The sequence below is a fragment of the Mobula birostris genome, chromosome 11 (assembly GCF_030028105.1).
Source record: "Mobula birostris isolate sMobBir1 chromosome 11, sMobBir1.hap1, whole genome shotgun sequence".
Classification (NCBI taxonomy): Eukaryota; Metazoa; Chordata; class Chondrichthyes; order Myliobatiformes; family Myliobatidae; genus Mobula; species Mobula birostris.
The window spans coordinates 67,956,946-67,981,047 of record NC_092380.1 but is presented as its reverse complement, the minus strand read 5'-3'; the positions used below and the strand labels follow the sequence as shown (position 1 = coordinate 67,981,047).

Sequence of the window (24,102 nt, the reverse complement as noted above, 5' to 3'; positions counted from 1 at the left end):
TTGGTCCCTTTGAGAGCTAGGTTGAGGGATACTTTTAGTGTCTGTCAAATTAGCTTGATAGATTATTTTTTGGATTTGAGCTTATCACTTATACATAATATTAATGTTCTTTTGTAAAGGAATGTTAAATCCAAAACATCGGTGGACTGATGGACAAAGAGTGACCATTAAAGTGTCTAATTGATTTATAAGGACATGCTGAACACTATTAATGAACACATGTGCTGTTTAAATGAAAGAAACCAGGCTGAGTTAATGGCATGAGAACAAAGCCTCCAGTCCCATGATCCTCTCATATCCCTTTTGCCAATCAACTTTCCAGCTCTTAGCTCCATCCCCCTCCCCCTCCTGTCTTCTCCTATCATTTCTGATCTCCCCCTCCCCCTCCCACTTTCAAATCTCTTGCTATCTCTTCTTTCAGTTAGTCCTGATGAAGGGTCTCGGCCCAAAACGGCGGCTGTACCTCTTCCTATAGATGCTGCCTGGCCTGCTGCATTCACCAGCAATTTTTACGTGTGTTCTTAATCAAAGAGTTTGTCTGTCTCTTTGTGTCTGTTTACACTTGTGGAACTCCTATTTATTGGGGTATCTTTCTCTTGGTTCTTTGGGACTTCACTCCCTAGACCAAGGACTCACGATTGGTGCGAGGATCCTGGGTGATTTCACAAGTGAGCTGGAATTTGGAGTTCCCCCGACAACAGCAACGATCAAGTGATGACTAAGAATCACAAGCCCTGAAATCCTTGTGGAAATCTTTGTGATTTACTATATTTTTTAATGTGGTTTATTTGTGTTTTCTATTTTTATGATAACAAATTAGACTTAAGTTACTTTGCTGTGCATGTGCGCTTATCCTGGACACTCAAATAGTTTGGGTATGATCAGCCCAGCCGATTACAGTACTTTGGCAGGTTTGGTGGTTTGGTGGTGGTGATGATGTTGGTTGGTGTTGAGACTGTGGTCAGATGTGGTGTGTTTTCAGCTTGGCTTGTGTTTCTCTCCCACCATCCTAAGCTTTCCAGCTGATCTTCTCAACTGTCAGCAATAATTTCCTGTTGTAAGGTTCATAATGAGGGTCAAAGTACTCAGCAGTGGACCTTGAGGTGAATGGTCCCAGGTTCGAATCCGGCCAGCCCCTCACACACATTCCATTCATGCTGGGTTGAGCGTTGAGCTAGTAAATTGCCCTTGTAAAAAAACTGACAAATGTTTAAGAAATGGCAAAAATGCCACCCAATGCACCACAAGGCACAAAAAAGGAACAACAAAGTACTTACTAGGGGAATCATCCTGAAAAACGGATTCATTCCCACTCTATATCAACTCGAATTCTGCCAAATTCCTTTTCCTATCTATCTCACCATACAATGTCCAAAAAGAAACCTTATAAGTATTAACTAAACAAAGATTGACATGGTAAGTTGAACCCTGCTTAAATGCATCATCCTCAATTATCTGGGCCACAGTCTAACTTAACAGACAAATATTCACTAACCAACTCTACCATTTCCCTTCGGATTGAAGTGAATTGTCTCACCAGAAATATTCAGTATTCGAGGAAATTTGAAGAAATATTATATAAACATAATATGAACACAGTAGCACTGGCTACAAGGAACAGCTCAAACATTATTTCCCTCCACTGCCTGTAAGGAGTTTGTACGTTCTCCCCGTGACCACATGGGTTTCCCCCGGCTGCTCTGGTTTCCTCCCTCAGTCCTACTGGTTGGTAGGTTAATTGGTCATTGTAAATTGTCCGGTGATTAGGGTAGGATTAAATTGGTGGATTGGTGGATTGGTGCGGCTCGAAGGTCCGGAAGGGACTATTCCGCGCTGTATCTCAATCAATAAATAAACTAACATTTGGCATTTAGACTTTACTTTTGTACAACGTCACTCACCGCATTGTAAGAATTTTCAGAATGGCTTGGAATATCTTCCAAATTCACAGGATTGAGCATATTAAAGGGCACATATCCAACCTCATCAAGTTTGCTCTTCAGCTTCCACCATTGCTTGTTTTCCTCGACCACCTTCAGAGAGAGAGAGAATGGAGATCAATTTTAGATTAGTTTAGATTTTTCCAATTTCTGGAATTTCTTTTCTAATTGCTTTCCCTGCCTGTTCAGAGTGGTTCGGTTTGCTACAAGCCACATTAGTGGGGAACCTAGAATGGGAACCATGATCCTGACTGAATGGGAGTGTAGTGAAGGGAGAGTGAGACTGAAGTCTATGAACTAGTCATAAAATCCAAGGAAACCTTGAACAAAGCAATGGTCAGAAATGCAATAAGAGCAGATCAAATAAAGGGGTTTTGCATGGATATTTGTTTTATCAGAGGTCCAAGGAGAGAAAATGGAGAGTAAAGTCTCATGGTGGTCAAAACTGTTGTCCCATTTCTTCAACATTGGACCAATGAGGACAATGTCTGCTGGGAATGTTAATTCAAAAGGGATGTGTATCCACTCTTAGAGGTGTTAATAATCATATTTAGGAGAATTGAAAAATGAAACAAAACAGATGGGGAGAACTTTTCTGATGCATGACTTATAGCTGGAATGAATAGTTTGAAAAGAGGAAGCAGATGTAATCACAATAGTCAGAAGGAAACTGGAAATATGTTTGAAAATAGAATCTTCTAGGGTTCCAAGGATAGAAAGTGGAGTAAAATTAAAATAGAAAGTGCCTCAAAGAGTTGGAACAATCAAATAGTGATAGATCTTCATATTCCAAGTCCATAAATACACGTGGGTAGTGGCCCCATATGTCACTACTACAGGGCATGACGACCCTGCCTTACACGAGTCCCGGGCTCAGCTGGCTCTGGCTGACAATACCCGGTATAGGCCCCTACCCAGGGTTATGGATCCCACTGCCTTGTGGGTATGTTCGGGAGAAGAGAAGGCTAAGGAGTAAACCCTACACAAATCCGGAGTGGAGCCCCTAAGGCGGTTGGATGACGTATCACGTCACCGCCCGGCAGCTCCCACAGCCAAGCTGATGCCAAATGCACTGCTTCGCATTCCTTTGGACCACATCTGCGAGGCCGAGAGGGCGATCTTGATGTCTGGGCAGCTCAAGATCTCCATATTCATCGCCTAGGTCTGTCCCCTGGAACTGGGTGCATCCATTGTCTACTTAGACAGACGGAGCCATGAAATACATAAATGGACTACAAATTAGAAACTATATTTTGAAAATTTATCATAATATCTAGAGGTTGGAGGTGGAATATTGATTTCAAAACTTGATTTTAAATTTAAACCTTTCCAGCAATGTTTTAAGTTAAAACAATTGCTTTCAGCCCTGCAATTGGAATAAAATCAGGACAGTGACACCTAGTGGTCAGAGGACTTGGTGGCAGTAGACTAAAGTAACACCCACTTAACATTGCAATATCATCAACGGTGCAGTAAAAGAAAATCCTTTTTTACAGCAGTATCTTTGGGGTGTAGCAATTATTATTTGGAAATAATGACATTTGATCTTGAACGTATATAGTTTTGCAGGTCACTCTTTCAACGCACTTTTAAAAGAAATCTTGTGTTCTACCTATCCTTATTATTGCAGAATAGGTATACATTCTTTGACAGTCTGTCATGGGTTGGAACACATCACCAATTTAAAAAAAAATTGTACTAAAGTAGATTTTTTTGTACATCGTTAAAAAAGGGGTAAAATTGGTCTGCCTGTGATTAAAAGCACATGGACAGCAAAAGGGCAGCACATTTTCTAAAACACCTCTTCAGCGAGGGAGGAGAAGATGATGGCGCGACACAGCTTGCAGCGGCCACTCCAGTGGTGATGTCTGTTATCTGTCAAGTAGGGTGCTGTGCACAATCCTGATTTGATGGAGACAGACGTGAGAGCAAGGAGGAACATCTGGTGAAACTTCTGAAATGCCTGTTTCGCGGCTGCTGCTACTGTGTGATCCAGGATCTCCGGAGGGGAAGGCCCCGGGTCTTCGGCTTTGCTTGTTGCTCGGTGGTTGGGGCGGGGTTGAAGCATTGGCAGAGATGGTGCTTGGTGCTCAGTGCCGGAGGGCTGGTCAGAGGCTTGAAGTTTTCAGAGGGACTCAGAGTCAGCTGCGGTGGGGTGCTTCCAGGGTGCTGCATTGGCAAGTTTCTGGTGCTTCTGTCTGCGTGAGATGATGGGGCTAGCGGGACTTGAAACTTTTTTTTACCGTGCCCATGGTCTGCTCTTTATCAAATTACGGCATTGTTTTGCACTGTTGTAACTATGTTATAATTATGTGGTTTTGTCAGTTTTAGTCTTGGTTTGCCCTGTGTTTCTGTGATAACTTTCTGGAGGAACATTGTATCATTTTTCAGTGCATGCACTTCTAAATGACAATAAACGAGGACTGAGTGTCCTCATAATCTAATCTGTAGAGTTGACTGTCAAGTTGATGAGCCTCCTCTGAAGCTGATTTTACTAACATTGAGAGACTAATTTTGCCCCTTTAATGAGGTACAAAAATCTACTGGGATACAAGGTTGATTTTTCTAATAATGAATCTATGTAGGGATTTCCTCCATCACCAAAGCACTTCGGAACACCAAGACCACTAAGTTTGTCTGAAAGGAACTAACCAGCAAAAACTGTCTATGAGATTTCATGGTCTCTTTATCAGTTAAATGTTTTCACTGTATAGGAATAAGCCTTCTATTAAAAAATACAGTTTTGTGTTTGTCTCAGCTGGAACTTTTGCCACCATCATAGAGCCACATCCACGACCCAGACAGCATACTTTATACTTATACTTTATTGTCGCCAGACAATTGATACTAGAACGTACAATCATCATAGTGATATTTGATTCTGCGCTTCCTGCTCCCTGGATTACAAATCAATAGTAAATATTAAAAATTTAAATTATAAATCTTAAATAGAAAATAGAAAAATGGAAAGTAAAGTAGTGCAAAAAAAACCAAGATACAGGTCCGGATATTTGGAGGGTACGGCCCAGATCCGGGTCAGGATCCGTTCAGCAGTCTTATCACAGTTGGAAAGAAGCTGTTCCCAAATCTGGCCGTATGAGTCTTCAAGCTCCAATATGCCAATTTCTAAGCTTCTAAATTCTGAACTTACAAGTTTTTGAACATTGAGTAAAGGAGATGACTCATAAAGGAACAAACAACCCCATAAACAGAAGAGATAAACAGCAAACTGGGTAAGGGTGGAAATGGAGGAAGAAACAATAGAGGGTTGCATCTGAAAAAACATCATACAGGGAAGGGAAGAGGGAGGAGAGGAAGTGAAAGAAATGGATAGAAGATGGGAAAGTGAAATGATTGGAACCTGGCATGGGATAGGTAAGGGAATGGTAGATGAAATGAAGGAGTAATAGAAGGAATCAGGGAAAGGTAGGAGAGCTGTGAACCGTACTAGGGAGTGGTGAACTAGTTAGAATGCAGGCTGTAACAGAAAAATGATAATATTTGCATTTCTCTGCAGATCAATTTTCAAACTTTAGTATTTGCTGAGCCATGTTAGGATTAATTGAACGGTTCCCAGTTTCTATCTGGGAACCATTTTGAGAAAGCACACATGGTTGATTCTGGACCAGAGCACACTCTGATCTTTTGGTGACAGATGAGAAATCTTGGTGCTGTTGTGACCAAAGGAGACATGCCTAACCTTGTCTGTGTAGGCCAATAACAATCTGATCAACACCATTTACTGGCAGCACTCCCAGAAAGAACAGAGGCTCCTTCTCAGTAATCTTATGATTATAACCTTGTAATTGTTACCTCTTTTCAAGAATGTAAACACAGATTAAAGATAAGGCAGCAGACTAGCAGCTTTGATAAATGTAAAAACAAGGCCTGAATGAAATAATTAACAGTTCTACACAACACCAAATTAAAATGGAATATTTAGTAAACTGGCTTGATTTCCTGATTATAGGAAACTCAAGGAGAGGTGAGGTGAAGTATCAAAGATTATGGAGTAGGTAAACAGAGCTCCAACAATTGAATAAACACACCATATATTCTAGTAGTGCGTGTCTCAAAGACCAGATTTTTTACATTGAGTTGGCTGAACTTTCAAAGAGATTTTTCACGGTGCTCAACAGAAGTATATTCTAGTTAAAAGCAAGGACAGTAAGGGTGGGGAGCCAGAATAACTAAGGAAATAAAGGAAGGCATCAAACTAAAAGCTTGCATACAAAGTCGCCAAGAGTAGCGAGAAACTAGAAGATTGGGAAAACTTTAAAAAGCAACAAAGAACCACTAAGTGAGCAATAAAGAAAGGGAAGCTAGATTATGAAAATAAACTAGCACAAACTATAAAAATAGATAGTAAAAGTTATAATTATATAAAGCAGAAAAGGGTGGCTAAGGTGAACATGGGTCACTTGGAGGTTGAGAAGGGGGAATTGATATTGGTAATGAAGAAATGGCAGAGGCTTTGAATGACTATTTTGTGACGGTCTTCATGGTGGAGGACACTTCTAACATGCCAAAGAGAGATGCTATGGATGCGATGGGAGGTGAGGACCTCGATGTAATAGCTATCACTAAAGAGGTAGTGTGAGCAAACATGGGGCTGAAGATAGATAAGTCTCCGGGCCCTGCTGGAATGCATCCCATGGTACTAAAAGAAATGGCAGAAGTTATTTTGTAGGCTTTGGTGATAATTTACCAAAATTCACTGGACTCTGGGCATGTCCTAGTGGATTAGAAGATGGCGAATATCATGCCACTGTTCAAAAAAGGATGTAGGCAAAAGGCAGGTAACTATAGGCCAGTTAGTTTAACATCTGTAGTTGGGAAAATGCTTGAATCTATCATTAAAGAAGAAATAGTGAGGCATCTGGAAAGAAATGGATCCATCAGGCAGACACAGCATGGATTCAGCAAAGACAGGTCCTGTTTGATAAGCTTACTGGAATCTTTGAGAATATAACAAGTGCAGTGGATAGAGGGGAACAGATGAACGTTATTTACTTGGATTTCCAGAAGGCATTCAATAAGTTGCAGCATAAAAGGCTTATCAATAAGATAAAGATGCATAGAGTTGAGGGTGACATATTAGCATGGATAGAGGATTGGTTAACTAATAGAAAGCAGAGTGAATGGATATTTGGATGTTGCACTGGTTGGCAATCAGTGGTGAGTGGTGTGCCACAGCAGTCCGTGTTGGGCCTGCGACTGTTCACCATATATATTAATGATCTGGAAGAGGGGACGGAATGTAGTGTATCTAAGGTTGCCGATGATACTAAATTGAGTGGAAAAGCAAATTGTGCAGAAGATATGGAGAGTCTGCAGAGAGATATAGATAGGTTAAGTGAATGGGCAAGGGTCTGGCAGATGGAGTACAATGTTGGTAAATGTGAGGTCATCGACTTTGGAAGGAAGAATGAAAGAGTAGATAATTATTAAACTGGTAAAAAATTGCAGCATGCTGCTGTGCAGAGGGACTTGGGAGTGTTTGTGCATGAATCACAAAAGGTTGGTTTGCGGGTGCAGCAGGCTATCAAGATGGCAAAAGGAATGTTGGCCTTCATTGCTAGAGGGATTGTATTTAAGAGCAGGGAGGTTATGCTGCAACTATACAGGGTACTGGTGAGGCCGCATCTGGAGTACTGCATGCAGTTCTGGTCTCCTTACTTGAGGAAGGATATACTGGCTTTGAAGGTGGTGCAGAGGAGGTTCACCAAGTTAATTCGGATTGGTAAGGGTGTTAGACTACAAGGAGAGATAGGACTGGGACTTTACTCACTGGAATTCAGAAGAATGAGAGGAGATCTTATGGAAACATATCAAATTATGAAAGGGATAGATAAGATAGAGACAGGAAAGTTGTTTCCACTGGTAGGTGAGACTAGAACTAGGGGACATAGCCTCAGGATTCAAGGAGTAGATTTAGGGTGGAGATGAGGAAGAACTGCTTTTCACCAAGAGTGGTTAATCTATGGAATCCTCTGCCAGATGAAGTAGTGGAGGCTACCTCAGTAAATATATTTAAGACAAGGTTGGATAGATTTTTGCATAGTGGGGGAATTAAGGGTTATGGGTAAAAGGCAGATAGGTGGAGATGAGACCATGGCTAGGTCAGCCATGATCTTATTGAATGGCAGAGCAGGCTCGACGGGCCAGATGGCCTACTCCTGCTCCTATTTTTTATGCTCTTATGTTCTTAACTCAGCAGATGGGATGAACAATTGGTCCCAGTAGCTGTAAACCAGGAAAATTACTCCTAGGTGCTTTCTCCTGATGACTTTCACATATTAAATGGCCAAGTGGATAAGGTACAAGATAGTTTTCAGTTGGAATGCAACACAACAAGAGTCATAAATGTTTCCCTTGATTAGACGCAAAAAATAATTTAAGTTTTGTTAAAATACATGCATACATCTGAAAATAACATATAGGGAATACTTTCTCACCTCCAATATTTCATCCTTTAGGACAGAGAGTTCACTGGCATTCCTTGCGACAAAGTCATACATTATCTGAACATATTTCTTCAGTTGTGGAACTCCTTGTGCCTCATAATTTCTAGAGGGGAAAAAGTAACAAACAATTCTGGTCATTGCACAAGAAATTCAATTGTAGCCATGCAGTCATTATAGCAAAAGGGAATTGCAATGTAGACGACCTGGAGGTATCTTTCTGACTGTGCTGGAAACACCTGTTGACTTTATAGAACATAATGGCCCACAATGTTGTGCCGACCCTCAAACCCTGCCTCCCATATAAGCCCCCACCTTAGATTCCTCCATATACCTGTCCAGTAGTCTCTTAAACTTCACTAGTGTATCTGCCTCCACCACTGACTCAGGCAGTGCATTCCAAACACAAACCACTCTCTGAGTAAAAAAACCTTCCTCTAATATCCTCCTTGAACTTCTCACCCCTTACCTTAAAGCCATGTCCTCTTGTATTGAGCAGTGGCGCCCTGGGGAAGAGGCGCTGGCCGTCGACTCTATCTATTCCTCTTATTATCTTGTACACCTCTATCATGTCTCCTCTCATCCTCCTTCTCTCCAAAGAGTAAAGCCCTAGCTCCTTTAATCTCTGATCATAATGCATACTTTCTAAACCAGGCAGCATCCTGGTAAATCTCCTCTGTACCCTTTCCAATGCTTCCACATCCTTCCTATAGTGAGGCGACCAGAACTGGACACAGTACTCCAAGTGTGGCCTAACCAGAGTTTTATAGAGCTGCATCATTACATCACGACTCTTAAACTCTATCCCTCGACTTATGAAAGCTAACACTCCATAAGCTTTCTTAACTACCCGATCCACCTGTGAGGCAACTTTCAGGGATCTGTGGACATGTACCCCGAGATCCCTCTGCTCCTCCACACTACCAGGTATCCTGCCATTTACTTTGTACTCTGCCTTGGAGTTTGTCCTTCCAAAGTGTACCACCTCACACTTCTCTGGGTTGAACTCCATCTGCCACTTCTCAGCCCACTTCTGCATCCTGTCAATGTCTCTCTGCAATCTTTGACAATCCTCTACACTATCTACAACACCACCAACCTTTGTGTCATCTGCAAACTTGCCAACTCACCCTTCTACCCCCACATCCAGGTCGTTAATAAAAATCACAAAAAGTAGAGGTCCCAGAACAGATCCTTGTGGGACACCACTAGTCACAATCCTCCAATCTGAATGTACTCCCTCCACCACCACCCTCTGCCTTCTGCAGGCAAGCCAATTCTGAATCCACCTGGCCAAACTTCCCTGGATCCCATGCCTTCTAACTTTCTGAATAAACCTACCATGTGGAACCTTGTCAAATGCCTTACTAAAATCCATATAGATCACATCCACTATACTACCCTCATCTATATGCCTGGTCACCTCCTCAAAGAACTCTATCAGGCTTGTTAGACATGATCTGCCCTTCACAAAGCCATGCTGACTGTCCCTGATCAGACCATGATTCTCTAAATGCCTATAGATCCTATCTCTAAGAATCCTTTCCAACAGCTTTCCCACCACAGACGTAAGACTCACTGGTCTATAATTACCCGGACTATTCCTACTACCTTTTTTGAACAAGGGAACAACATTCACCTCCCTCCAATCCTCCGGTACCATTCCCGTGGACAACGAGGACATAAAGATCCTAGCCAGAGGCTCAGCAATCTCTTCTCTCGCCTCGGGGAGCAGCCTGGGGAATATTCCATCAGGCCCCGGGGACTTATCTATCCTAATGTATTTTAACAACTCCAACACAACACCTCCTCTCCCTTAATATCAATGTGCTGCAGAACATCAACCTCACTCATATTGTCCTCACCATCATCAAGTTCCCTCTCATTGGTGAATACTGAAGAGAAGTATACATTGAGGACCTCGCTCACTTCCACAGCCTCCAGGCACATCTTCCCAACCTTTATCTCTAATCAGTCCTACCTTCACTCCTGTCATCCTTTTGTTCTTCACATAATTGAAGAATGCCTTGGGGTTTTCCTTTACCCTACTCGCCAAGGCCTTCTCATGCCCCCTTCATGCTCTTCTCAGCCCCTTCTTAAGCTCCTTTCTTGCTTCCCTATATTCCTCAATAGACCCATCTGATCCTTGCTTCCTAAACCTCATGTATGCTGCCTTCTTCCACCTGACTAGATTTTCCACCTCACTTGTCACCCATGGTTCCTTCACCCTACCATTCTTTATCTTCCTCACCGAGACAAATTTATCCCTTACATCCTGCAAGAGATCTCTAAACATCAACCACATGTCCATAGTACATTTCCCTGCAAAAACATCATCCCAATTCACACCCGCAAGTTCTAACCTTTGAGCCTCATAATTTGCCTTTCCCCAATTAAAAATTTTCCTGTCCTCTTTGATTCTATCCTTTTCCATGATAATTATAAAGGCCAGGGAGCAGTGGTCACTGTCCCCCAGATGCTCACCCACTGAGAGATCTGTGACCTGACCCAGTTCATTACCTAGTACTAGATCTAGTATGGCATTCCCCCTGGTCGGCCTGTCCACATACTGTGACAGGAATCCATCCTGGACACACTTAACAAACTCTGCCCCATCTAAACCCTTGGAACTAATCAGGTGCCAATCAATATTAGGGAAGTTAAAGTCACCCATAATAACAACCCTGTTATTTTTGCATCTTTCCAAAATCTGCCTCCCAATCTGCTCCTCTGTATCTCTGCTGCTACCAGGGGACCTATAGAATACCCCCAGTAGAGTAACTGCTCCCTTTCTGTTCCTGACTTCCACCCATATTGACTCAAAAGAGGATCCTGCTACATTACCCACCCTTTCTGTAGCTGTAATAGTATCCCTGACCAGTAATGCCACCCCTCCTCCCCTTTTTCCGCCCTCTCTATCCCTTTTAAAGCACTGAAATCCAGGAATATTGAGAATCCATTCCTGCCCTGGTGCCAGCCAAGTCTCTGTAATGGCCACTACATCATAATTCCATGTATGTATCCAAGCTCTCAGTTCATCACCTTTGTTCCTGATGCTTCCTGCATTGAGATACACACATTTCAGCCCTTCTACATTACTGTCTTTACACCATTTATTCTGCTTCTCTTTCCTCAAAGCCTCTCTGTATGTTAGATCTGGCTTTACTCCATGCACTTCTTTCACTGCTCTATCGCTCTGGGTCCCATCCCCCTCGCAAATTAGTTTAAACCTTCCCGAACCATGCTAGCAAACCTACCTGCAAGGATATTTCTCCCCCTTGAGTTCAGGTGCAACCCATCCAATCTGTACAGGTCCCACCTTCCCCAGAAGAGATCCCAATGATCTAAAAATCTAAAACCTTGCTCCCTGCACCAACTCCTCAGCCACGCATTCAACTGCCATCTCCTCCAATTCTTACCGTCACTGTCACGTAGCACTGGCGGCAATCCTGAGAACGTTACCCTTGAGGTCCTGTTCTTCAGCCTTCTGCCTAATTCCCAAAACTCACACTTCAGGACCTCATCCCTCTTCCTGCCTATGTCGTTGGTCCCAACATGTATCACGACTTCTGGTTGCTTTCCCTCTCGTACCAGGATGTCGTGCACTCGGTCAGAGACATCCCGGACCCTGGCACCCGGGAGGCAACAAACCATGCGGGTGTCCTTCTCACGTCCTCAAAATCTCCTGTCTGCTCCCCTGACTATAGAGTCTCCAATGACAACAGCTCTCCTCTTCTCCGTCCCATCCTTCTGCACCACAGTGCCGGAGGCCCTGCCACCGTGGCTCACACCTGCTTGGTCGTCCCCGCCAACAGTATCCAGGACTGTAAACTTATTATTCAGGTAAATGGCTACAGGGGTGCTCTGCACTACCTGTCTGCTCACCTTCGCTTTCCCCCCTCTGACTGTCACCCAACGACCTGCTTCCGACAGCCTAGGTGTGACTACCTCTCTGTAGCTCTCATCAATGACTGCCTCATTCTCCCTTATGAGTTGAAGGTCATCCAGCTCCTGCTCCAGATTCCTTACACAGTCTTCCAGATCGCCCAGCCATATGCACTTCTGGCAGATGTGACTCTGCGGGAGAGGGGCGTTCCCCCAAGACTGCCACATCTCACATAAGAGGCACATCACCGTCTCAGGAGACATTGTAAAAACTAACTGCAAGCTAGCTTGTCCTCCACCTCTTCTCGTCAAAGCCTCAAAGCTCCACTCCTTCACTGGCCCACTCACGCTCTGGCCACTTTCCACTGGCCGCTTTGCTTGAGCTATCCCTCTGTTTATCTGTTTGAGCTTTTCAAAATGTTTGGTCACCTGACCTCGACTGCCCAATCAGCTGCTTTCTGCTGAGTCTGAGCTATTCAAATCTTGATTGTCTAATCAACGGCTTTCTGCTGATCTATTCAAATCTTGATTGACTTGATTGCATAGACCAACTGCCAAAGCTGCCAGAATCTTTCGAGTCAAAGCCTCAAAGCTCCACTCCTTCACTGGCCCACTCACGCTCTGGCCGCTTTCCTATTATCTATTATTCTGCCTGATATTATTTTCAACAACAGTGATAGACAACAAATTATGTAAAAATTTAGTTGCAATATTCAGACATTTCCTCATATGTGCCCTGTGATTTCTTTCTGTTTCTTCCCTGCTGCTGCGTTTTGAGGCAAGCCTCCATCAGGGTACATGAACTGCAGATTATTGCAAGGAGACGAAATAAGTAATGTCCAGAGAAAGAAATATTCTCATGAGTGTAGATTTTTGCCAATCAAAATATCTTAGGAAGCAACCAGTAATGGAAACATTCCAAATAACCATGGTGAAAGAAACGTCCTCCCACTCTTGAATTCAAACATACTTTTACCATGCTTATGCTTAACCTTTGTGTAATTTTGAATAAATTTGCTTAATTTAAATATATGCTTTTCAGGGATTCCGGTGACATATTTTCAAATTAATGTTGTTATGTGAGTTCTTTAATCTAATAACATCTTACATGAATCACCTTTCTGTTTGACTTATGAACTCTTATCTCAGACTTCTACATGTGATACTTTGCTACAATTGTAATTATTGAAAAAAAGAGTTAAATAAACAAGCAAGCATCAAATTAGCAAGTAATTTTTTTTTATCTGATAAGCTACCTGAGTCAAATTTCTAGTTATGTGTACTATTTTATACCATCCTGTATTGACTAAAATGAGGATTGACACATAGTCAAATGCAATAGAATTTTCCTGCTGTGATCTTCAGATGTGTCATTCATCAGTAATACTACTCACAGATTAATGTTCCTTATAAGAACATATCACCTGTGTGTAAGGTCATTATCCTGATAATGCACCAATGAAGCTTTATAATTTCAAAACAAAAAAAACCAGAGAACTTCAATGCACTTTTCCATAAAGTAGTCTTGTAATTTTATCTATTACCAAAAGAATGAAATGTGACTGCTGCACTTTGCTCCAGATTTCTATTTCTTAATTATAGTGTAAATACAAATATTATTATGAGTACAATTATCATATATTTGATCCATTGCACTCCTTTCCCTTCCCCTCATAGTAAATCACCAAACTCAGGTCCTTGTGGGTCACAACTCCTTTTGCAACTGGATCCCTGACTTCCAGGCCAACAAACCACAATCAATAAGAATAGGAAGCAACACCTCCACAACAATTATTCTGAACACTGGTGCACCACAAGATTATGCCCTCAATTCCCTACTCCCTGTACACTCATGACTGGATGGCAGATTCTGCTCTAATGCCATCTGCAAATTTGCAGATGATACCACTGTAGTGAGCCTGTCATGGTCCGGATCGGGTTCCCTTTAAATTTACTTTGTTTGTGTTACGATCCGGACCGTTGTCTCCCTGTTTCCCTTTGGTTCCCTGTTTTCCCGTGTCCCTCGGGCTTGGTGATTAGAGGCAATTTACTCTCGGCTGAACTGGCAGTTTATAAGTCTCCGGCTTTCAGCCATTCGGCAGAGAGAGATACAAAGTCACCGAAGGTAGTGCGAGCCAATATCATCTGGCCGCAGCTAACTCAGTTTCTTGCCGGAGCAAGCCTAGTCTCCTCCTGAAGCAAGTGCCAGCAAGCCGCCTTCCCTTGCCAGAGCGTGTCGGTCAAAGTTAACCTGCCGGGGTGAGTCAAGAGCTCGCCGCAGCTCGGAGCATACTTGTGCCCAGTTATAGTACTGTCCATCGTTGTGTGGTCTCCGTATCCATGTCCTGCATCTAAAAGGGCCGGCCCTGTACCCTGGAAGGGTCCTGACCCTGTGTCAAGAAGAGTCCCGACTCCGTCCTGTGTCTGTGGAGGATTCCCGGCTCGATGTTCTAAGTCCTGTGTCTGAGTCTGTCCAATGAATAAGAAGAGACCCTGGCTCCAGAGGTGTCAAGTACTGAGTCCTGGCTCTGGAGGTTTCAAGTACCGAGTCCTGGCTCAGACCTTTAGTCCCAGCCTAGTCCAGGGCCTGAGTTCTTGTCCATTATGCTATTCCCGCTTCTGCCTTGCTCTCCTCGTAACGAGCAATAAACTCAATTTAGTTAACCTCACAAGACGTGTTTGTGTCTTGCATTTGGGTCCACCCCCGCTCCCAGCGCCCCCTTGTGACAGAGCCATTTCCCAAACACTGATGATTCTGAGGGCAGGAAGGAAATACAGAGGTCAGTAAAATAGTGTCATGTTTACAGGTCTTGTCTGCATCAATGGTGCTGAGACTGAGAGTGTTGAGAGATTCAAGTTCCGAGGAAAGAACATCACCAATAACCGATCCTGTTCTAAACCATGTCAACGTCACGGCCAAGCAAGTTCACCAAAGCCTTTACTTCCTCAGGAGACTAAAGAAATTTGACAAGTTCCCTGATAATCTTACCAAGTTTTATTAATACATTATAGAAAGAATCTTATCTGGATGCATCATGGCTTGGTAAGACAACTGGTCTGCACATGGCCACAACAAACTGCAGAGAGCTGTAGACACAGCTGTGCACATCACAGAAACCAGCCTCCCCTCCATGAACTTCTTCCTGCCTCAGTAAAGTATCTAGCATAATCCAAGAGCCACCCACCCTGCACATTCTCTCTTCTCCCCTCTTCCATTGGGCAGGAGATACAACATCCTGAGAGCACGTACTATCAGGCTCGAGGACAGCTTGATCCTGCTGTTCTAATACTATTAGATGGTTCCCTAATGTGATAAGATGAATTATTGACCTCACAATCTACCCCATTATGATCTTGCATCTTATATTTTCCCTGCACTGCACTTTCTCTGTAGCTGTTACACTTCACTCTGCATTGTTATTGTTTTACCTTGTTCTATCTCAGTGCACAGTGTAATGATTTAATCTGTATGAACAGTCTGCAAGAGACAAGTTTTTCACTGTCTCTTACATGTGACAATAATAAACTGATACCAGTAATTCATAACTTTTTAACATAACTGTTGACAAACAATTTGATTTAGATGAAATAACTAAGTGTCGGTGCTGACCACCGTGTGATTAGATGAAATGAGCATATGCGCTTTACAAATCAACCCAAAAATGATGGCAGTCTCTTGCTGAGAGCGGTTCTCAGTTGCTTGTGATTTAGTGAGATATCCCATGCTGAGCCAAAATCCTGTTTGTTCTTGACATACAATTTAGCAATTGTGATCAAGGATCCTGTGCGATTTTCGATTCTGATGCTCACACTAACTTAATTCAACATAGATCTGATCTACACAGCTTACTGCTAGTCAGGAACAGCCCAGTTATCACATTAAAAATATTTTGACTGAATCAATAACAACCAAATTAATGTTTCATTTCAATCAGCATATTACTTAAGTTCATTATCTGATCATTGCACAGGTATTTCAGAGCTGTGGACAATTGTTTTTTAGCTGCAGGAAAGCAGTAACATGCAAAGCACCAACAATAAATGCTGCTGAATTATCCAAGCCCAGCCACCATTAAATATACAGCAAATTATAATCTTACTGTAAAAAAACAGACATCATTTTTTTGGGCAAACTGACAAAGCAAAAATTACATTTGCCAATATGAGAGTAGCATATTTCCAATGGGATCCATCCAGACTGGTAGATTGTTTTTGTGTGAGATATGGTGACTTCCTCACTTCGTCTCCTTTTGATTATGCATGGTGTAATGGCAGTTTGTATGAACTGTCACCAAGAGGGTGTCTCACTAACTGCTATAAGTTTCTGCCATTTCTGTTCAGTCACAAATGACTTGATTGCCTTTGACACAACTATATTGTATATTGATGTTAAAGAGTCATCGAACAACGGTTCACAGAAAAGGGCCACCAAATCAGTGCTGACCATCAAGCACTCACTTTTAAATTAATCCTATCCTGAACCTTTTTATTTTTCTCCATATTTCCATCAAAACCTTCAGATTCCACCAATCACTTGAACACTAGGTGCAACTTATGTTGGGCAATAAATCCATCAGCTTGCATGCTTTTGGGGCATGGGAGAAAACTAGAGCACCCAGACAAAACCATATGGTCACAGACAGAATGTGTGGACTCCACGCTGACAGTACCAGAGGTCAAGACTGAACTGCATTGTTGGCCTGTGATGCAGAGCTCTGCTAGCTACATCACTGAACTGAGCTTCAGTACTTTGTGCAGGGATCTACAGATCTGAGGAGAAGCAGACCAGCAATAACACATTCTTTTTCAGGCAGTTCCTTGGAATTGAGTATGACCTGGGGGGCCCACACCTGATTTCTGGGTGCTGAAGTGGTTGATGAAGCCAATGTAGGATCTACTGATTACCACAATAGAAACGAAAGGGTGGACAGATGGATCATTTGGGAACCTCACACTTCTCTCACCATTTACTCTGGGCTTTTGGCACAGGTTCTCATGAATCATTTGGGGATGACATATGTTTTCTAGAAGGCTTCGAGAAGATCCTTGAATCATTTCTGTCCCTTTATTATCTTGTGCTGTGTTAAAGTGTCTATTATGGGAGGCTGATGTCAGGCATTTTCACAATGTGGCCTCATCAATAGTGCTTGGTGGGTTTCATTAGCGTGTATTTGCTGTAGATATTTGTCCAGACACTAGAGGGGATGCTGATGTTGGCTTGTTAATCCTGTCAGTGGATTTGGAGTTTTCTGTGGAGACAGTATTATTGATATCTCTGCAGTGTCTGAAATGCCTGTTGTACCTTGTCAAACATCCAGAAGTAAACAGAAAAACAACACTTCCTGCTGTCAGGTAGACTATGAGCAATGTGTTGGTCATGATATTCATGCACCATTTTCCTTGGAAGGCCAAAGGCTATGCTGGCTTAATTAAATGAAGATACAGAAAAAAGTCAAAATAGAAAATATGGATAAATGTCTGCTTATGAAAGTCCAGATCACTCCCTGGATAGGTTTGACTAGCTGCAGGTTTAAAATGGCAGCTGAACTTGACTTTATCTTTGGTTTCTCAGTGATCAACCATATTCCAGAGCAAGTAAACCATTTATAACCTAATAAACTTCAGGAAACTGAGAACAGGATTCAATAAATGTTGACTGATTCTTTCTTTCTTTGTTTATTCCAAATAGTTCAGAATTCACATGTAATTCGATTCAGAAGTGAAAATAATTGCAAACATGCAATCTCCAAGCAGAGCTCTCTACCTTTTGCGTTTACTGGTACAAGGCCAGTAATTATAGGCCAATAGGTGGCAGTAAAAGATCTCTACGCTTCTAGTTCCTGCTACTGCCATCCTTGGAAAAGCAAGTCATTGCTGGCAGGGAACTCTCACCATTCATCTTACCACAAAGGCCATAAGCTACTGCCACCAGCAAGATTTCAATGAAAGAGTATATGAAGAAAAACACAATGTCCTATTTCCAATTGATATAGATGCTCAACAAAGGACTGCTGTCTGCTTCAGTAATATTTTATATTTTGATTCCCAAAGGACATTGTGACTCTGTCCAAATCATGGCCAGTTAACGTCTAGGTGTCATGAATGGGGCAGGGTCAGGTCCCTTTCTGGAATGGAATGATATAAACTGATAAATTTTATTCTGTTGCATATCAATGATGCTATGAAAGATGTTACAGAATATCACCTGCGCTTTACCATTGGTTCCTCAGTGCATGGTGCATGTTAACACTCAGGCAGTCACTACGGAACTCAGTACCACCCAATGGATGTCGGACCATGACCGATCTCTACAAATCACAGACCACTCATACAGACACAGACTCTCACCATAAATCTGACGTCCAATTCACTAAAATTAACAGGGAATCTTTCTGAATTGGTTTCTGCCTTTGTACTTTGGTTAAGGTAGTAAAACCTTTCATCTCTTGATGGGTCTCCCTTGGGATCTCTACCGTTATCATCCCACCCGTCAGCTGATGCCAGCTGGTGGTGTAGGGGCATCCGCACCGGACTTCAAGGTGCGTGGTCTCCAGTTCAAATCCGGCCAGGTCCTTGTACACTTTCCATCCGTGCTGGGTTGAGCATCGAGCTGGCCATTTGGCCTCATAAAAATACAAACAAAAATGCGAGAGGAATGGCAAGGTTGCCACCCGATGTGCATGGAAAGGATCAACAACGACAGCCTTAGCTGCTGTTGATTCACCCTCCCTGATGCAAGAACTCAATGTTGAGGTGCTGATTCCTTTCCTTACTAATATGTCAACTTAAAATAAAAACAGAAATTTAATGCACCATCCCAGAACCCTTGCCGTGTTTTAGTCCCCAGTCACTTCAGGATTACAAATATTCCCTTCTTATTTAGAACTGAACTCTGTAGGACCAAGACCCTCTACCCTACATTAATGAGTGAGAGTGCAGCAGATATTTAAATTCAATTATGTCAATATATTCATAATTTAAAATAAGCAGAATTCAACTGGAAATAGAAGATTTGAGACTGGAAAGCTGTAATACAGGACAATGGATCACAGAGTTTTCACTTACAGCTTTGCTGTGAAATTTTAATGCAATTAATACTATACCCAGCAGAAGGAAGGGGAATAAGCATTGTACCATTTCTCCACAGCATGTTAATACCAGTTACCTATCTACTGGCTGACTAGCACTCTGCTTATAAGCTTCTGATGCGATATTCTGGTCACCAATCAGGCCTCTTTTGAAGGACGTGTTACCATATTCGTACCCATTCCGTGGAGGGAAGCAGGGCGCCACTGCTTGCTGGAAGACAAAAGTAGCAGAACAATGTTAAGAATACTGTATTTGCCTGCATAAATACTGTATTTGCCTGTTTCCATGCTGTAATTGTTATATGTTATATTTATGTTATATGTTATAAAAGTGACAGTAACTCAAATAACCACACATTACAACAGAGATGTGCAGAAGAACACCTTTGAATGCACAGGTCGATTCTTAAAGTGGATGGACTACAGCAGCAGAAGGCCGTGAACATACACTCAATGGCCACTTTATTAAGTACAGAATGTACCTTAAGGAAGGATGGAGAGCAAGGTGTCTCCCAGTGGAGGTTGGTTGTAGGGGATTCATAGCCCGTTCTTTAGTTAGAGCCTTCAGCATTTTGGACATCGAGGGAGAGAGGAAGAGGCGAGCCATCTGCAGTACCACCGATGCAGCAGAGAGGGCCTCAAGATGGCTGTGGCTCAAAAGAGGGGAGCCATGGAGTCATAAGTAGCTAGCCATCTGGACACAAGCTGGGGTCTGATCAGCCCCGGCTGGGTCACCTGGAGGAGGTTGTATGATGTTGAAAGACCCGAAACACCCAATGATTCCAGGAACATCACTGAAGATGTGTCCAGAAGCATCAATAGATGTATGTACACAGGCAGCATGGTGTTACTTTTGTGTTGCTTGTGCAAAAATCCTAAAACTAAAATTACATATCAGAAATATTTCTTTTGGGTTCTTTTTCTTTGTTGCCTCAAGCTATGGAAAAAGTAAGTAAAGGCTCTGAAGTGTTGGAAACATTAAGTAAATATCCATATGAAAAAGACAAAATCTTGAACTCAAATCAAAATTCAACTCAACGATGCTGTCTTGGTTTTGACAAAGAATGACAAGTTCATGCAAAAAGATGAACAAACAGATATTTTATCACCTATAAGGTGCTCAACTATTAGAAACAACTAGACTCAGTCAATAGAGGCTTAAGAGACTGCAGATGCGGAAAATCTGGAGTAATGCACAAAGAGCTGAAGGAACTCAATGGATCAGGCAAAAAAGGTCAGCTAACATTTCAGATCAAGAGGGGAGGTAGCCATATAAAAAAGTGGACAGAATGTGTGGAGCAAGACCTGTAAGGTGATAGGTGGACCGAAGTGAGGGAAGGGGAAGATGGGGAAGATTGGGAATGATGTAAGAAGCTGGGTGGGGCCACCAAATGCACTTTGAGTAAAATGAATAATAAGTTAGTATTAAGTTTTCTTGCAGATTCATTCTGGGAAGTTTATTCAATTCTTTCTGAAAATTGATGAATCCAAATTTGGATTTCCACAGTCATTGTTGTAAATATACAGAACCTGGAGGCTGAACAATAACATTTAATACATGCAAATAAGAAACTAGTTTCGTATTAAACAAATTTATCTGGTATTGTTGTAAGTAAGTACACTGTAAAACACTGCAATACACACAAAGAGTTAACTAGGAATATTACCCCACCTCCATTGAAGCTCGCCTTACTTCCTCCTGTCTGCGTGGTGTATCTGTTGTGGCCTCTGTTCCCTGATGTGCATCTAGTTCCCAAGGTACTCCACGGAAATTTTCTAGAGGTGGCTCCCAGCCATTTCTAAACTTTGGCACATATGGGGGAACATGGTGGTCCCTTGGCCAATCAGCTCTGAATGAAAGGGAACATGACCTTTGATTATTAGATCCTGAACAGGCAGTATACTTGTCTTTAAATGACACACTTGTCTTTAAATTCACCACAGAAATATTTCAACCATTTTCATTCTTACATCTGCATCAAAATAAGTAATACTAGTATTAATGGCAGATACATTGTAAACCGTCAAGATACAAAAGAAACAACACTCAAGGTACTCTTGGTTACTCTGTCACTATACCTCGAAAAATAATTTTGAAATTTTTACTTTCACACCGCAGAAGGTTTCAAAGTACTTCACTGTCAATAAATTACTTTTGAAGTGTCAGTAATATTATTTGACAATAGGTGGCTGCAAGTTTGTATCCAGCACAGTATCACCAAGATTCACAGTGTAGAATTTTTACCTTCAAACTGTTTTCACACAGCTAATCTCACACTTACTGAGCTGATTTGCATTGTGGGTTTCTATCCACAGATAGCACAGGTTATATCAAACTTAGGAGAGGAGGCAGGCTCATATTTGTGAGGCAGCTGCTTTGCTATCAGTACCAATACCTCCTTCAGTTTCTCTAATCCACATATTCAGACATACAATATATTTCTATTGTCTATATCTTTATTTGTCCTGTACATTATACTTGACACTTCTCGTCATATTTTCATAAATTGCTTCTAGAATCAATTTCTTCTCTATTTAGTGCACTTTACAAGTTTTATCTCTGCATTTTTATATATATAATACAAATGAAGCAAATGCAATTTAGTGATTCACAGGAGTTCTGGGTGAAATACTGAAACCAACAACAGGTGAGAAATGATATCGGCAGCCACGGGTGAACTATGCCCTTTTTCTCACAATAAACCTATTTTGATGTTTCAGCCTGAGAACAAAGTGCTGTATTACAGGCATTGCTCTGCAGAGGGTACTACTGCACTGATTTTTATGAACATATAAGTGCCAAGGTGAAGCATATATGATGGAAATCTAAAACAGAGTAGCAAATATTGAATATATTACAGAAATCAATCTCAGTGAGAGGAACAGATAATGTTTCTGTTGTGATGTAGTTGTTTATCTGGTGTAATTTTACCATTTTGCTATTAAAGAACTTTAACACTCCAGCATCAGATGTACAGATGTGAGTATACCCTCAGGTTTGCTTGTCTTAAGGCATTAAGTAATATAATATCACTTTAGGTTTACATAACATTTCATATATTATTTATTCTGGTTATGTAAAATTTGAGAACAACTCTGATTACTGAAGTACTAGTATACGATTTCCTGCAAGCATCTAACTGACAACATGGCTGGTATACTTTATGCATAAATGCACAAGCTTTTGCAGGAAATAGTTCACGAGTACTTCAATAACTAAAGTGTCTGAAGATTAAAACTGCAGATGCTGGAAATCTGGAAATGCTGGCCATGCACGTCTGTAGGGAAAGAAACATGGGCTTCAAATCAAAAACCCTTCATAAAAAGTGGAGAAAGATCTGGGGGAAGTGACTTCAACCTGAATTATTAACTCACTTTCTCTTTCTGCATGTCCTACTGAGCATTTCCAGCAGTTTCCTGGTCTTTTTAGTTTTGTTGAATTGACTGTCCTATTTTGAACTGAATTATTTTACGCCCTGTATGTCACTACTACAGGGCGTGACGACCCTGCCTTACACGAGTCCCAGGCTCAGCTGGCTCCGGCTGACAGTGTCCGGTATGGGCCTCTATCCACTGCCTTGTGAGTATCTTCGGGAGAAGAGAAGGCTAAGGAGTAAACCCTACACAAATCCGGAGTGGAGCGCCTAAGGTGGTTGGATGATGTATCACGTCACATCCCGGCAGCTCCTGCAGCCAAGCTGATGCCAAATGTACAGCTTCACATTCCTTTGGGCCACACCCGCGAGGCCGAGCGAGGGATCTTGATGTCTGGGCAGCCCAGGATCTCCATATTCATCGCCCAGGTCTGCGCCCCGGAACGGGCTCATCCATCGTCTACTTAGACAGATGGAGCCATGAAGTGAATTTTGAACGGAACCACTCGGGTCATATGCTGAGTTGGTTATGCCCTTCTGGCCAACAACAGATGAGCTGCAGTTGATTATTGATACAAGCGGAGATGAGACAAAAGTTTACGGTTCTTACGTCTAATTAGTAACATTGTTCGAGGTATAGTGATGAGGTGGAGACAGGGGTAGGGTGAAACATAGACTTTGCTCAAGCAGAAAGCTGCAATTTCCATTACTGATATAATGGAAACATTCCTTAAATGGAGGAAATACCAGCCACAGTCATGGAATGGATAACCTGGTGAGTCACAGAATTTCATACCTTATCAGATCACTGGTGGATTGACCCTGGAATGGTTGTGAGTTTTTATAGGGTTCAGTTGGTGGCACAGAGCAAAAAGAGAAATGGGATGTTATCCCAGTGGAAAAGGTATCAGAGGCCATATTACAGATGGTTTCAATAGGTCCGGGGTCATTAAGCATCCTCCTGTTTGTAGGTTCTGCTAAAATTGTGGCTTTGACACCAGACATCTGGCCGAAAGTATTTCCCCACTGATATATAATCATTTGTTTAGATTCATTTAGATGGGACCTGCTCCATCTACAGCTGATTATCCATCAACTCCAATCCTGGAGTCCTTCCTACACTTTGTAGGACCAGAAGTTTGAAGATTCCATGATTAGCTAACGCTACATTGCCTATCAACATATACTTCTAATTCTCCATCCCAGACTCTCTATAAAGCATATTGTCTGGATCTAAAGTTCAGAATCTAAAGCATTGACAGATTCATAAACACAAGAGACACAAGAGACTCTACACATGTTGGAAATCTGAAGCAACACACATAAAATGCTGGAGGAACTAAGCAAATCA

General features: G+C 42.0%; 1 protein-coding gene across 4 annotated transcripts in view; it reads right to left on the bottom strand.

The window, feature by feature from the left end:
- The window catches only part of eps8l2 (EPS8 signaling adaptor L2), a 203,880-nt gene that overhangs the window by 16,263 nt on the left and 163,515 nt on the right, over positions 1-24,102 (bottom strand). For 3 of the 4 annotated variants that reach the window (XM_072272430.1, XM_072272429.1, XM_072272431.1), the window contains 4 exons: positions 21,050-21,227; positions 19,455-19,588; positions 8,399-8,510; positions 1,902-2,033 (listed from right to left, as the gene is read on the bottom strand). In XM_072272430.1, the coding sequence (XP_072128531.1) occupies positions 1,902-2,033; positions 8,399-8,510; positions 19,455-19,588; positions 21,050-21,227 (556 nt within the window). The remainder of the gene's footprint in view (positions 1-1,901; positions 2,034-8,398; positions 8,511-19,454; positions 19,589-21,049; positions 21,228-24,102) is intronic. The other variant, XM_072272432.1, reaches the window with a different exon arrangement.